The sequence below is a fragment of the Argopecten irradians genome, chromosome 4 (genome assembly GCF_041381155.1).
Source record: "Argopecten irradians isolate NY chromosome 4, Ai_NY, whole genome shotgun sequence".
Classification (NCBI taxonomy): domain Eukaryota; kingdom Metazoa; phylum Mollusca; class Bivalvia; order Pectinida; family Pectinidae; genus Argopecten; species Argopecten irradians.
In genome coordinates, this window is record NC_091137.1 from 30,548,812 (window position 1) to 30,562,562 (window position 13,751).

The following is a 13,751-nucleotide window of genomic DNA, read 5'->3' on the forward strand; positions in this document are numbered from 1 at the left end:
GTTTACACACCAGTAAACAACAAACAATAACAATCATTCCTTATATTTACATTTCGACCGACCATTTCATTAACAATTAAGTGTTCAAATGAAATAAAACTCTGTTTTTCAATGTTATACGATTATTGGAACAGCCGGTTAATTGATGGAATTGAGAGAGTACACAAAATATAGTTCTACATTAAATTTATCTTTTTCATCCCATTTATACAATATTTGTTAAATATCTTATTTGCTGATATATAATTAAAGATTAACATTACATGCATACATGCAGTATATTGAAGATTTATCATACAGATACAATAGGCCTAATCGGATGCGCATTTACACTACTTGCGGAAGTTAAAGTTCAGGTGTGTGCATTTTTGCGCGGCAAACACTGCGTTTACGCAAGTGTTAACGATTTAGCAGTTGGTAAGGTTATATAGCAAAGAGAAAACGGAAATGTAAATATATGACGTTAAACTTTATAACCAGGAAACTAAGTCTAACATTTGTCCTTGTAATCTATATTAGCATGACTAGCTTTTTGACTATCTAGGTTTGTATGACTTATGCAGCTGTGACTTAGAAATGAATTAAGATAATAAATAGTATCGCTGTTACATTATATAATTGTATGACAAGTGGAAAAATAGCAACTGTGATTGGAATTCACTGGAAAGCTCTGAGATATTTTAATACCCAAGACACCCATTCAATTTGGTGGCAATCCATCAACAATGAAGCTGGAATTGCATTGAAAACAGTAGGAAAAAGACATTACCCATTGTCTGAACATCCTCTATTGAACGGGTTATGTGGAGTTTGATTTAAATACAAAAGGATACATGTCGCTTACATAATCATACGGACGAACGGGTGATCAGAAAGAAAAAAACTAGAAACAAAAGTAGCTAGAGAAGCCCACACCATGCCATTTATGCATCTTCTATTAGGAATGACGTATTACTGGAAACGTCATATGGCATTTCATTAACTGATCACGGGAAGTGTCGTCTCACCTTTCAGTTCCGGGAGGAACCATGTAACCATGGCAGACGGCAATAATCTCTGAGATACCTGACGAACCGGATGCTTTAAAGCCGTAATCGTCATATCTGTTTACAGGATGACAAGCTACTATAAGACGTCAGATAATGTAGTCATCCGAAGATGGTTAACATCTAAATAATACGAATGATGGTAGTTTCAAAGTCTTTTATTGTGGTATGTATGTTACATGTACCATTGTATTGAAAATTGATTCAAATTACAGAAGGAAACGGATACTTGTTTATAATGATTATTTCAAGCAAGATCATAACATGTGAGTGAAAATCACGAAATATTAACCGTTTTTATATTTAAAGTCTGAGACCTCTTTATTATCATGGTAAAGATCTATGTTCTTCACTTCGAATTGATATCTCAATTGTGGTTTAAATTGTCTGCTTCTGCATCAATGACCTGTTCATATAATGTCATAAGTTTGCGCGGAATGACTTTCACACATCAGTGAGGTACATCAGACAAATTATGGGACGTAGTTATTAATTTTGTGTAAGCAGATATTTCTGAATGTTTTAAATAATAACACAGTGAATCTGATAGATTATGTAACAAACACGACCTTCAAATATGGGGATCATTGTCGACGAACGGGGAGAAAATGTTTTCATTCAAAACGTTTTGTAACAGGCTGTTGTGATGGCATAAGATGATTGAATTAACATACAATATATATACACACAAATATGGTATGTAGGCACCAGGTACATGTACAGTACATGTGTTATATATACACACAAATATGGTATGTAGTTACCAGGTACATGTACAGTACATGTGTTATATATACACACAAATATGGTATGTAGGCACCAGGTACATGTACAGTACATGTGTTATATATACACACAAATATGGTATTTAGGCACCAGGTACATGTACAGTACATGTGTTATATATACACACAAATATGGTATGTAGGCACCAGGTACATGTACAGTAGATGTGTTATATATACACATAAATATGGTATTTAGGCACCAGGTACATGTACAGTACATGTGTTATATATACACACAAATATGGTATGTAGGCACCAGGTACATGTACAGTACATGTGTTATATATACACACAAATATGGTACACGTATGTAGGCACCAGGTACATGTACAGTACATGTGTTATATATACACACAAATACGGTATGTAGGCACCAGGTACATGTACAGTACATGTGTTATATATACACACAAATATGGTATGTAGGCACCAGGTACATGTACAGTACATGTGTTATATATACACACAAATATGGTATGTAGGCACCAGGTACATGTACAGTACATTTGTTATATATACACACAAATATGGTATATAGGCACCAGGTACATGTACAGTACATGTGTTATATATACACACAAATATGGTACACGTATGTAGGCACCAGGTACATGTACAGTACATGTGTTATATATACACACAAATACGGTATGTAGGCACCAGGTACATGTACAGTACATGTGTTATATATACACACAAATATGGTATGTAGGCACCAGGTACATGTACAGTACATGTGTTATATATACACACAAATATGGTATGTAGTTACCAGGTACATGTACAGTACATGTGTACACTACAACATCAGTACAAGAGTGAAAAGTACAAAGTTAACAAAACTGTAGTCAGTTGATATCTTACAATATGATTATCTAAATTAATACCTATTTATTTTATAAATACTTACAGTATTTATCTAATTTAAAAGAAGATGATGGTTGATTTAGCTTCTAATGAGAATAGACCTTGAAAATTTTGGTGTCACACTGAACGACGACTAAAGACTTAAATGTCACAGTTTTCCTACGGGGAACTGGATATTCTAATAAGCTATTAATCAAGCAAAAGCGAAATATGAAAGTAACTACATTAGTAAGACCCTGGTATTTAGTGTACGTGAGGCAGATAACCTTACCCTCTCCTTTACTTACGTATTTAAGCCATACAAAGGGCCAATTAGAACATTCAGCTTCATCCTCTTGGATGTTTTTTTATTAAATGTATTCACTGCCCACGTGCATGTCCAAATTACGTCTTCTCTTGATCGCACTTAATTAAACAGTAAAATAATACTTACGTGGTATTTTATATTAATTATTCACATAAAAAATCCGTATTTCTAAATGTTGTTTCAAGAGGGGTTACCACTCACCTCATTGACTAGTTAAGTGGTCGAGGTTGCTCAGTATCTGGTGGCAGGGTTGATAGGAGATGTACATACACACCAGACACTGGTTAACCCCCCGACCACATTACCATCCCAACGTTTTCTGTTAACACTGTTGTTTCTGGTATATCATAATTATAACATAAAATGTTGAGTAGAAATTTTTGTTGTTGTCATGGTTGCCTTAAATAATCAATATATAACAAAACATGATAATATAGTATTGTCATTATTGTTCAATGATTTAACTGGGGTTTTTTATTTGAAAGAGGGACAGATAATAAATCGTTTTTGAAAACAAACATATTAATTTCATTGAGATATCCGAAAACAATGCCAATAACATTATTAGTAGATCTATGTAAGCCTTTTTTGTTTTGTATTGTATGCTTTACAGCATAGTTTTTAACAGCATGAAACTGGTAGTTCACCATTTCATTAACTACTAATATTACCACGAGTGCTTTATTTCGCGAATTGAGTATGTCATCATTTCGCAACGTAGTTATTTTGCGATAAATATACCATTTAAAACATGGTTTTATATATACATATATGTACGCGTAGGGGAAATGTTCGTGGTAAAAAGTCATTCGCGTAATTAACGTTCCACCATCAAGAACATTTCCACGTGTGAAGCGTCTAAACTTGTTGCTATTCCCAATATGCATAGTATAGTCCTCGCTGCCACAACGAAAAAGCTCAGTATAGGCATTATGATATAATTCTCATTCTTTTAATAATTGTTTTTGTGTCATTTTCATCTTTGAAAATTTTCCATGAATACAGATTAATATTGAACATTGTTGTTATAATATACAAATCAATGTAAACAAATAACAACTTCTCAATGTTCAGCAAAGAGATGGGGGAGGGGTGGAAAAGGAGAAGTCGGTTGATTGGTTGATTGTATGTAATATCCCGTTAGTGTCATTTGAGAACAGCTTCCCATGTATGCAATGTGTTGTGTGTGTGGGAATGTCTGTGGAAGGGTACATTAGTGGAAAGGAAATGGGTAAAGGAGGCAGTCGATATCTGTCTTTAAGAACATAAATTTTCCTAGGTTGACATATTCTTTTCATGACAGTAATACATACTCTCCAATCTTCCTTTCATACACTTGTCTTCATATGGCTGTTACCAACAAAGCATACCTAAAATGCAATGCTTCGATGATTTTAATTCTAGTCTTGTGACATGTTTTGAAGACTTAGTTAAACTTCTTATTATTAAGTGGAAACTTATATTAACAAGTTCCGATCAAACTATATTCGAATGGTTGATATTGGGCTCACTTCTTGAGAACAAACCCTCTCTAAGGCGGCCACTATTATATGAGGTTGTTTCATGAACCCGGGGTCAGTTGTCATATATATGAGATGCTTTGCTCTCTTAGAAAGTTTTAATCATGAATAGGTTGGTTTTTTTAAATTAACAAAATAATACATTAAGTGTTAAAATTATGACTCATTTTACCCCGCAAAGAAAGTTCACTCCATATGAAATTGTTGATGGGATTGGACATTTATTGGTGGCAAGCCGCAGCATGGCGAAAACATAAAAAGTCATCACTTTTTGACAAGGATGTAATAGTTTAGGCTTGTAATAGCAGTGTTTGGTACACAGAGAAGCTGAGAGGCTGTGTGTATATAACCGTCACGGGCTTCGGAACAGACCCTACAAGTAGTTAACTAGTATCTGTAGACCACACTTCATACTCCTAATACATTCGGAGCTACTACTACAGGCACGCTGACATTATCACGTCAACGTTACATGTGTAAAAACTGAGGTAGGACATTGAGTTATGGTTAGTAGGCGTATGATGACTTTCTTAATTAACTGTAGAAGTAGTTTGCCCCTACAAGATATCATTGGTTATTCTCGCTTTTTTGAAAACTGACCAACGTTGAAAATTAGACTAGAAGCAACTGGACAACTGCATTTATCTAGTCATCTTAAAAAGAATTGTGGAGATCTCGCCGTCAAAAGAACTAAGAACAGATATTTAACATTGGACATCAGATAAAAGAGGTAACAGATATTTACACCGAATCTTCAGTGAATATCTTCAATTTTCATCAAATACATTGGATAATAGTGGAAGTCGTTTTATTATAACAAGTTTATTAACGATATCTACCACATCAATTCGAAGGTTAGATAACCATCTCAAACACGCCGTGAACCAATAAGGATACCTCCGTGACAGCAAAGAATCTTCCTCGAGCGCCACAACTGGACCATGATAATATCACGCTAATTATACTCGTCGTTGGATATCTATCTGTCATGTTCCGTAAACAATAGTCACACAGTGCTATATTTGTGTTAATTTAAACTGGCAATCCGCGTTTGACAAGGGAGATAACTGATGAAGATGGTGAATGTACAATCAATAGTGTATTGTGTTTTGGCCGTGGTCGTCTATGTTTCGGAGGCAGTTACTCTCAGACCTGGGTAAGTACATCATCACTATTACATGTCAATTAAATCATGTCGTAGGGATTTACTTTAAAGTAATTTGCTAATGTTAATGATGAAAAGATTGTAATCAGACTAAGTAATTTGTATGATAAGATACGACATTCATATATACGAGGACTATACTCTATTTTATTCATATTGTCTCCAATTGTCATATGATAGCAATACTTTGTAACATAAGTAATAATGCGTATTGATTCGCAGCAAACGACAGACCGTATGTCCTTATCATCATAGTATAGGTATAACGAGGCGCTTTAAATACTAATACTAAAATAAATGTAATGATCTACGTGAATTTTGTACTCAACAGCGAATTCCACTTACAAATTTTTTGTATCTGACATTTGTCACCAAACAGAGAATTTTAAGTTCTTATCGCCCTTTGTATGCTCCGACTTTTGTCAGGAAAAAAAGTAATCAATGGAACAATTTCCAATACATTTTGAAATCAAAATCACCACGAGAAATCGGAATATTGTAACGTTGATATTCTAACTTTGGGCTAATGAGAGTTTAAATACATGAACAGAAATAATCAATTTGTCTAAAGCTACGGAAACAGGTGTCTCTTGTTGGGATAAATTCTAAAGGTGTTTCCTTTCGACAAATAAGTAAGTCATTACTGTCCAATCAAACTGATATCTCTGACACTTACAGAGCAATCACACGAATCCGTTTACAAGTAGGCTTATAATGGGGCGTGTAATTACAGCTGTATCCACAAAATCGTAATGTTACTTAAAGTAGCAAATAAGTACATGTAAGTGGATACTAATCTCCCCATCACATTGATCTGATAACGACATCGTAATTAAATACGATTACCATTCACAGAAATTACCCTTTACAAACAATAAGTGTATCTAAGGATTTACCTATTACTTTGCTTAGTTTATAAGACGATAAACTCAATGGAGCACGAGGTAAATTACGTAAAAACGAAGCATTTACGTACAACTAACCGACTGCTCCATTGGATCTATTATCTCATAAACTAAGCAAAGTTACTTACTTTGCTTAGTTTATGAGACGATAAACTCAATGGAGCACGAGGTAAATTGCGTAAACGCGAAGCGTTTACTTATAATTTACCGACTGCTCAATTGGATTTATTATCTCATAAACTAAGCAAAGTAAGAGGTTAATCCTTATATATTCAATATTTTCTTCAAATAATAAAATCAACCAGAACAACTGATTCAATCACTTACCGTGTGTTATTCGCCGTCAAAATTATACTGTCATGTTTATCCATGTTAGCCATTCAGTAAAAGCGCGCTCTTTTCTACATGACATCACAAAAATGGTTCCTATATTTTAGTTATTGTATTCAAGTCAAATAGTAATAACAGATTTAAAAAAAACATATGTTCTATTGCATGTCTCCGATTGTTTTGTACGTGTGTTAGTTGTAAACGTTGACACATGATTATGTGGAATGTCAAAAGAAGATCGCCAATGTTTACATATACAAATTGTATTCATACGCTCCGAATCGAATCACGCTCTGCACTCAAGTTATTGGGAAATCTGACCAAACTTAGTTTATCGACACAGAAACAGTGTCAGTTGTAAATTATTTTTGATAACATTACTCTTATGAAAGCCCGTTCTATAACCCGAGAAGAAATGCTGACAAGTAAAACTGATGAAATAAAAAGGAAACATACATTGTAACTCCAAAAATAATTTGCACAGAACAAACTTGAGAACTACTATTCGGTCTTCATATATTACAGAGTTTTCTCCTATTGCAGTGTCGATTGTGACATTTTCGAAGGACAGATAGCTCTCACGGTGATCCGTCATTACATATAAAAAGGAAATTACATTATCAGGAATACTTTATGTAGGTAAATATATGGTCATGAAAGTCTCATTTTTACTACACCAAAGAATAATGTGTCAACAAATATAACAATAATAAGAAATCTAAAAAGTCATAACACTACACCAAACGGGATTGCAATAATGTGTATTAGTACTGTAAATATTTTATCGTAGTCATTATATCTTGACTTCATCTACCACTGTAGTTTTCATGATGTATTTAGACACTTTTATCAAATAAGAATCTAGATGGTCACAAGAGTGTTCTCTCAATTTATGTGCGTTGATCTAATTTACTCTGTTACTATTTTAAGACCAATCATTAAATTATTTTTAGCCAACAAGGGTTCCACTAAAGAGTGTTCTTTGCGATAAATATTTCTGACAGTTTTATGAGACTTCACGACTAAAGTGTAACGGATTCACTTTCCCTCCGGTGTATTGTAATATCGTTTGGAAGCAAACACGCAAGTAAGGTGGGTCTTCTAAACATAAGTTATCTTCCATAGGAATTGTGATCGACCGTTTAAAAGTGTCCATATATTCAATGTGGTACCATTACAAGGACTGATTTATTACACGACCAATATGATAAATGAATAATTAACGTAAAATTCTTGTCTATTTGTGACTAATCATCATCTCGTATCACATATATCACCTTTGCTGGGTTTTTTTAATATACAAACAAGGATATTTGCAGAAAAAAAGGCTTCAACTAATGGTGCTTTTTCAGCTGCCCGATTTAATTCATATATTACGAAGTCTTGCTTCGATATTGCTATTTTCAACCAGTTTATATTTAAACGGCGACAGGCGAATTCCCCGAACACCAACTCTGGTAAAGACAAAGGGAGGTGTTTATGTAGGGAACCCTTTGAAGTTTAGTTATAGTCTGTTTCAAAATCTAACACCAACTCAGGTAACTTTTCAACCAGGTAATTTTTATACTCATACCTATGATAATATACATAATAATAATAATAATGCATAATAATGTCACACATTTTTACACAACATCTACAATTAAAAAAAATATTCTTCATTAGTAAAAATGCCGAGCCGTTAATTGGCTTACGAGACACGAATGTACTAAAATTATGAACAATATATGTGAATAAAACAACATTATCAGTTAAAGTTATAGTTAAGTTCTCCTCATCGCTAAAAAGATATATTTAGAAAGACTAACTTGTAAAACATCACAATTCATTAAAAAGATAAGTTGATTATCAGAAGACATACTTTCAAAATGTTCACATAAAACAGTTACTCTATCAATTATGTAAGTTGTCCTTTAATCACAATACGCTTTACAGTTAAAAATTAAATGAACATAATGCATCCAATTCTCCTGTAAGATATTGTTCCAGTAAGGTTTATATAACGAATTGCGTTTGTAACTATTATACAGTTCTGTGTACTACAGTTTTGTTAATGTTTAATTTGTATAAAATGTTGTACACTAGTGGAAGAGGGAAAGGGTTGATATAGGCACCGCCTGTTACCCAATCCCATTTTGTATAATTTATATAAAATAAAATATTTTTGATTGAATTGATATGCAAAATAGTTCCTGCCAATTTAAGCAAGGTGCAGCAGCTGTGATGCTGATCATGAGTCGGCTTATGTCATCAAGTCAATGGTTCCGTTCTGGTATCCCAAATAATGTCTGTATATTCTATGTTTAATGTTTAATGTTTCAATGTTCGTAATAAGTTCTGTCTTGATGGAACTTTTTCACAAATATTAAAGATGCAATCCGACCATGCTCTTTTTTTTATCAGCCCATGAAGAAATTGACGATAGATCATCATCCAAAAACTCTGCATGTATTACTGTCAGTAAAAGGTCATCATCATTATCAATATAGAGATGTGTCATCAGCAAATATTTTTATATAAGATATTACATTATCTGTTAAGTCATTTATAAACAATAGGAAAAGAAAAGACCAAGTACTGAACCTTGCGGTACTCAAGCATTTATCGGTTTTTCATTAGATTACCGGGTAATTGATATTCGTTTATGAATACGAGTTGTTTTCTGTCAGATAAGTAGGCTTCAAACCAATCATACAGTTTACCTTTAATTCCATATTTTTTTTCAACTTATACATTAAGTTTTAACAGAGACTTCGGTATAATATATATATGATATTATATCTAAGTCTCTGGTTTTAATGCCTTACTCGATCAAAAGCTTATATCACAGAAAATAGATGAAAAAAGTGATCGATCCTATCAACAAAGGGAGGAAACATCTTCACTTATAAGAGAAATCCCTCCACTAAGTGTTTAAAAGGGTCAGTTTATGATATTTTAGATCATATCTGACATTATTTGTTTCTCCTAAATATTGCCCAATCAGACGAAATCCTCTGAATTAAAGAGGAGGATTCTCATCCTTGAAAACTGAAAAAAACACAGTCAAGTATAGATCAATAATAAACTGTAAATTCAACAATTCTAGTACAGATGTTTTAAAAAGTGTATATTAATCTAAATCTGAAAACTAAAATAAATCAGAGAGTATAAAAAGTATAAGAAAATGATAAAATTGAATGATCTAGAATAGTATTTCTATTAAATATTTACACTTATAAAGCTTGAAAGTGTACAAATACAAGTCAAGTTGATAATTTAACGTTATATTCAAATATCATGGCAAGTACGATTTTTTCTGAAGTATGCCTCTGTTTTATACACCATTCTGCAGCATCTTGAGAATAACAGTTACTGATTTGCTGATCACCTACCTGGTGAGTTGATTTACCTGAGATTTACCTGTGATCTTGCACTGAGAACAATTCTGAGATAGACTATAACTCCCTATCAACACACCTTAACCCCTATGAAAACACCCCACCCTACCCAGAGTTGGTGTTCGGGGAAGACCCCATTTAAACCACCTCTGATTTGATTATCGATCACCAATGCTGTTTTGATAACAGAACGATTTGCATTCATCAAAGTCTACCTTCTGGGATTTCGCATATGAATGTGCAATATGTTTCTTGTCTGTCCAACACGTTTCTTCAGACGAACATATGCACGTGCAATATGCACAGATTCATGCACGTGTCTTTGATGTCAGGTTATGATTTGATAAAGTTTTGGCCTGAGAGCAATCTTTCCCAGCGAGTATTGAAATGGATATGGCCGTCCTTTTAGCGACTGATAAGAAAATTGATGAATGTTTCCTTCATTGCAGAAGGTGTCTATTTTCACCGCCATAACGATGCGTGGACAGAGGCACTGTCGAGTTTAGTCCACGCTAACTGTATGTTAGTGTAGCTATTAGGATAACCTTTATAACCTGTCAATTCTAAATCTTCAATATAAACCACATTCTTATCAACAGCCAGACTGTCGATCTCAGCGATCCACATTTTGCAGACAAATTACGTCGTGGAAACGAAATAAAATTTGAATAAAACATTAATAATTAAAGTTTATTTCTTGAATCATATCCGTGTTTAGTGCACTATGGAGACATGCAGGAAACGCAACAGTGAGTGGGTCACAAGATAAGCTGATCTTATCTGAAGCATCATTTAAAGGAAAGATAAGAATTCCAAAAGATCTTTATTTCTATTCGTTTATTTGTTATTTATTATGACGCAAATGCGGTCATAGGTCTTATTTTATGTAGTTTTCCTTCGCCAGTTCGCACACTTAGATTGAAAGAGCCTGAGATGGAAAGAACCGGAGATTATAGGGCTATGAACTTCAGTTTTTAGGCACGATGGAATATGGCTGTGACATGCTTCATAAGTCACTGTTTGGTCCCAATTTTAATGAAACACTTGTCGGCAATGTATGTAACAAAAAAATTCAGTCTCAGGAAATGAAAGTAGTGAATGCCCATCTTGTCCAATTTTTAACTTATTTACATACATACATACCTAAGGCCCTTTGATTAGGCACCATACATGCTAATCAGTATAAGTGGACTCCTTATAGCTAACAGCGACCACTCTCACAGCGTGACTACTTGCACTGGTAAAACTCGTGCTTTTACGGATGATTTAACAGCAGGGGTGACCGACACATGCTATCTACATGCATCAACTAACCTTCAAAATGCGCGTGTAAACGTGAATCGTAAAAGCGGTCTATTAAAATAGTATTTTAGCTGTAATGTGTGTTTTAATGTACCTCACATGATCACGAGGTACAGTAAAACATCCTTGTATGCGGTCGTTCACACATTAAAAATGTTCTTCGTAAATCTTAAGAAATGCAAAATTAGAATAAATCTTGATTTTCCTAATGCCAATATTTCAAACGAACTGTTTCACCCTAAATGCATTATAAATGAAAGATATGTTAGCACATCGTAAGTAAAGGTGCGACTCTATACAGAAAATAGATGATTTGCCACATACTAGAGTGCATATGTCAAATTATCACATACGTTTATTAACTGTAAACAATATATCCTCTGTTAATATCCTACAAAATTGAAAGTTAAGAGATTATGATTATCTACTAAAAGAAGATGTACATTTAAAAGACCGACGTCTACCTTAATATCTCTATCTTATGATATGTAGGATCTTAAATAAGTGTTCATTTCATATGCAATTTTATGTATAGATTCTAAGAAGTTTTTATTTTTGCGAGCCTTGGCGAGCAAAAAATAAAAACTTCGAGATGTGTTTTATATAATCACATATGAAATAAACATAAATTTAAGATATGTGTTATCACATTACTACCACAATCCTTATTTCGAAACATCTCAACAAAACTCCAGTGGATGCCGTCATTTTGTCAACTAAAGACATCGGATCATTGTTTACTGCCGTGAAGTCATGACGTCACAACGGATTTCCAACCAATGAAACCAATGAGGGTTCAAGTCGTATTACACTAGTGATATATGTAATAATAATATGTTAAACTATTATATGGGTGAAGTCACTAGATATTAGGCGAATTATATGATTATATTAAAATAGTTAAAAAGTTAAGAAGACAAGTCAATGACAACATTTCAATCTAATATAAAAATGGGAGATTTTCAGCATATCCAAACTCGGTAAACCGTCACATTACGAGCAACATTATTTGTAACATTTCACCAAGATTTTCTGTCTATTACAAGTATACTCTTGTAGTAGAGATATACAACTGGCGTGTTTTGGCAGGCGTACACAGAGACGTAATGGAGCATGTTGTAACGATACACGGAACACCCTGTGAAGCAGAGACTCAAGATGTTACATTTTTTAAAAAACTAATTGATATTATTCCAAATATTTTTAAAATAAAATACCATTGTGCTTTTATTTTACTATTTGCACGACTGCAATCTAATGAACCCAAATTAACGTAAACTGTATAGTATGCTGGCTTACAAATCGTCATTTTATAGCTTTGTTACGTAATTTCCACATATAAGCTGAACCTTGTGACACCAATGCAAACACTGCGTTGAACAGCATGTATTGTGACAAAATAGAAACTCAAGTCCTATTGACTGACATGTCATGTGGAAGCAAGTTTTTCTTTTGACCTAGAGACAGGAAAAAATGTCGTCGGGCGAATGTGCTGCTGAACGAAAAACACATTTTCAATGGCATGTTTACAACACTCTTATTCTGAAATATTACACAACAATAAATTACAAGTGAGTTCTTTTAATGTGATAGCTGACGCAATGGGTTTATGTAAACAAAGTTCCGTTTCTTTAAGTGTTAATTTAAGCACGCTGTATAATGTAAACCAACATATTTTCGCGGATACTTCGCGTTTTGCACGCCTCACGACTTTTTACTACGTAGTGATGTAGCGATTTATATTTTTCGGACTCCGATGGGCGTGTACGTCAGATGTTTTCGCGACTATAATTTTTCGCAAATTATGTTTCCAGTATTCTGCAGTTATTTGTCCTTGTGGGTAGGTATTGATTGTGACGTCATGTGTTTGTGGGCGTAACGTCATACTATTCGGAGAAAAGTCGTAACTAGCGTTCTCAAAAGGTTGACGTAAAAATCGATCCCTATCGCAAGGGAGCTAACCCTGCAATATGCTCAGTGGAGTAAGTATTTTGCTGACTTTAATTTGCCAAGTTAAAATCATTTCAATCGTTGCACACCTATGATTGGCATTAGCGCGATTCAATTTCCCATAGTTTTCTGACGATATAAAATATCCAACGGGAATTGAACATAAAACGAAAAGTATTGTCGAAAATAGT

The 13,751-nt window shown here is 33.8% G+C and overlaps 1 protein-coding gene across 1 annotated transcript in view; it reads left to right on the forward strand.

Moving 5' to 3' along the window:
• The first annotated feature begins 4,836 nt into the window (after positions 1–4,836).
• LOC138321255 (epidermal growth factor-like protein 8) overlaps positions 4,837–13,751 on the forward strand; it is a 43,332-nt gene continuing 34,417 nt past the window's right edge. The window contains exon 1 of the mRNA XM_069264802.1: positions 4,837–5,684. Coding sequence (XP_069120903.1) covers positions 5,599–5,684 — 86 coding nt within the window. The 5' untranslated portion in view covers positions 4,837–5,598. The remainder of the gene's footprint in view (positions 5,685–13,751) is intronic.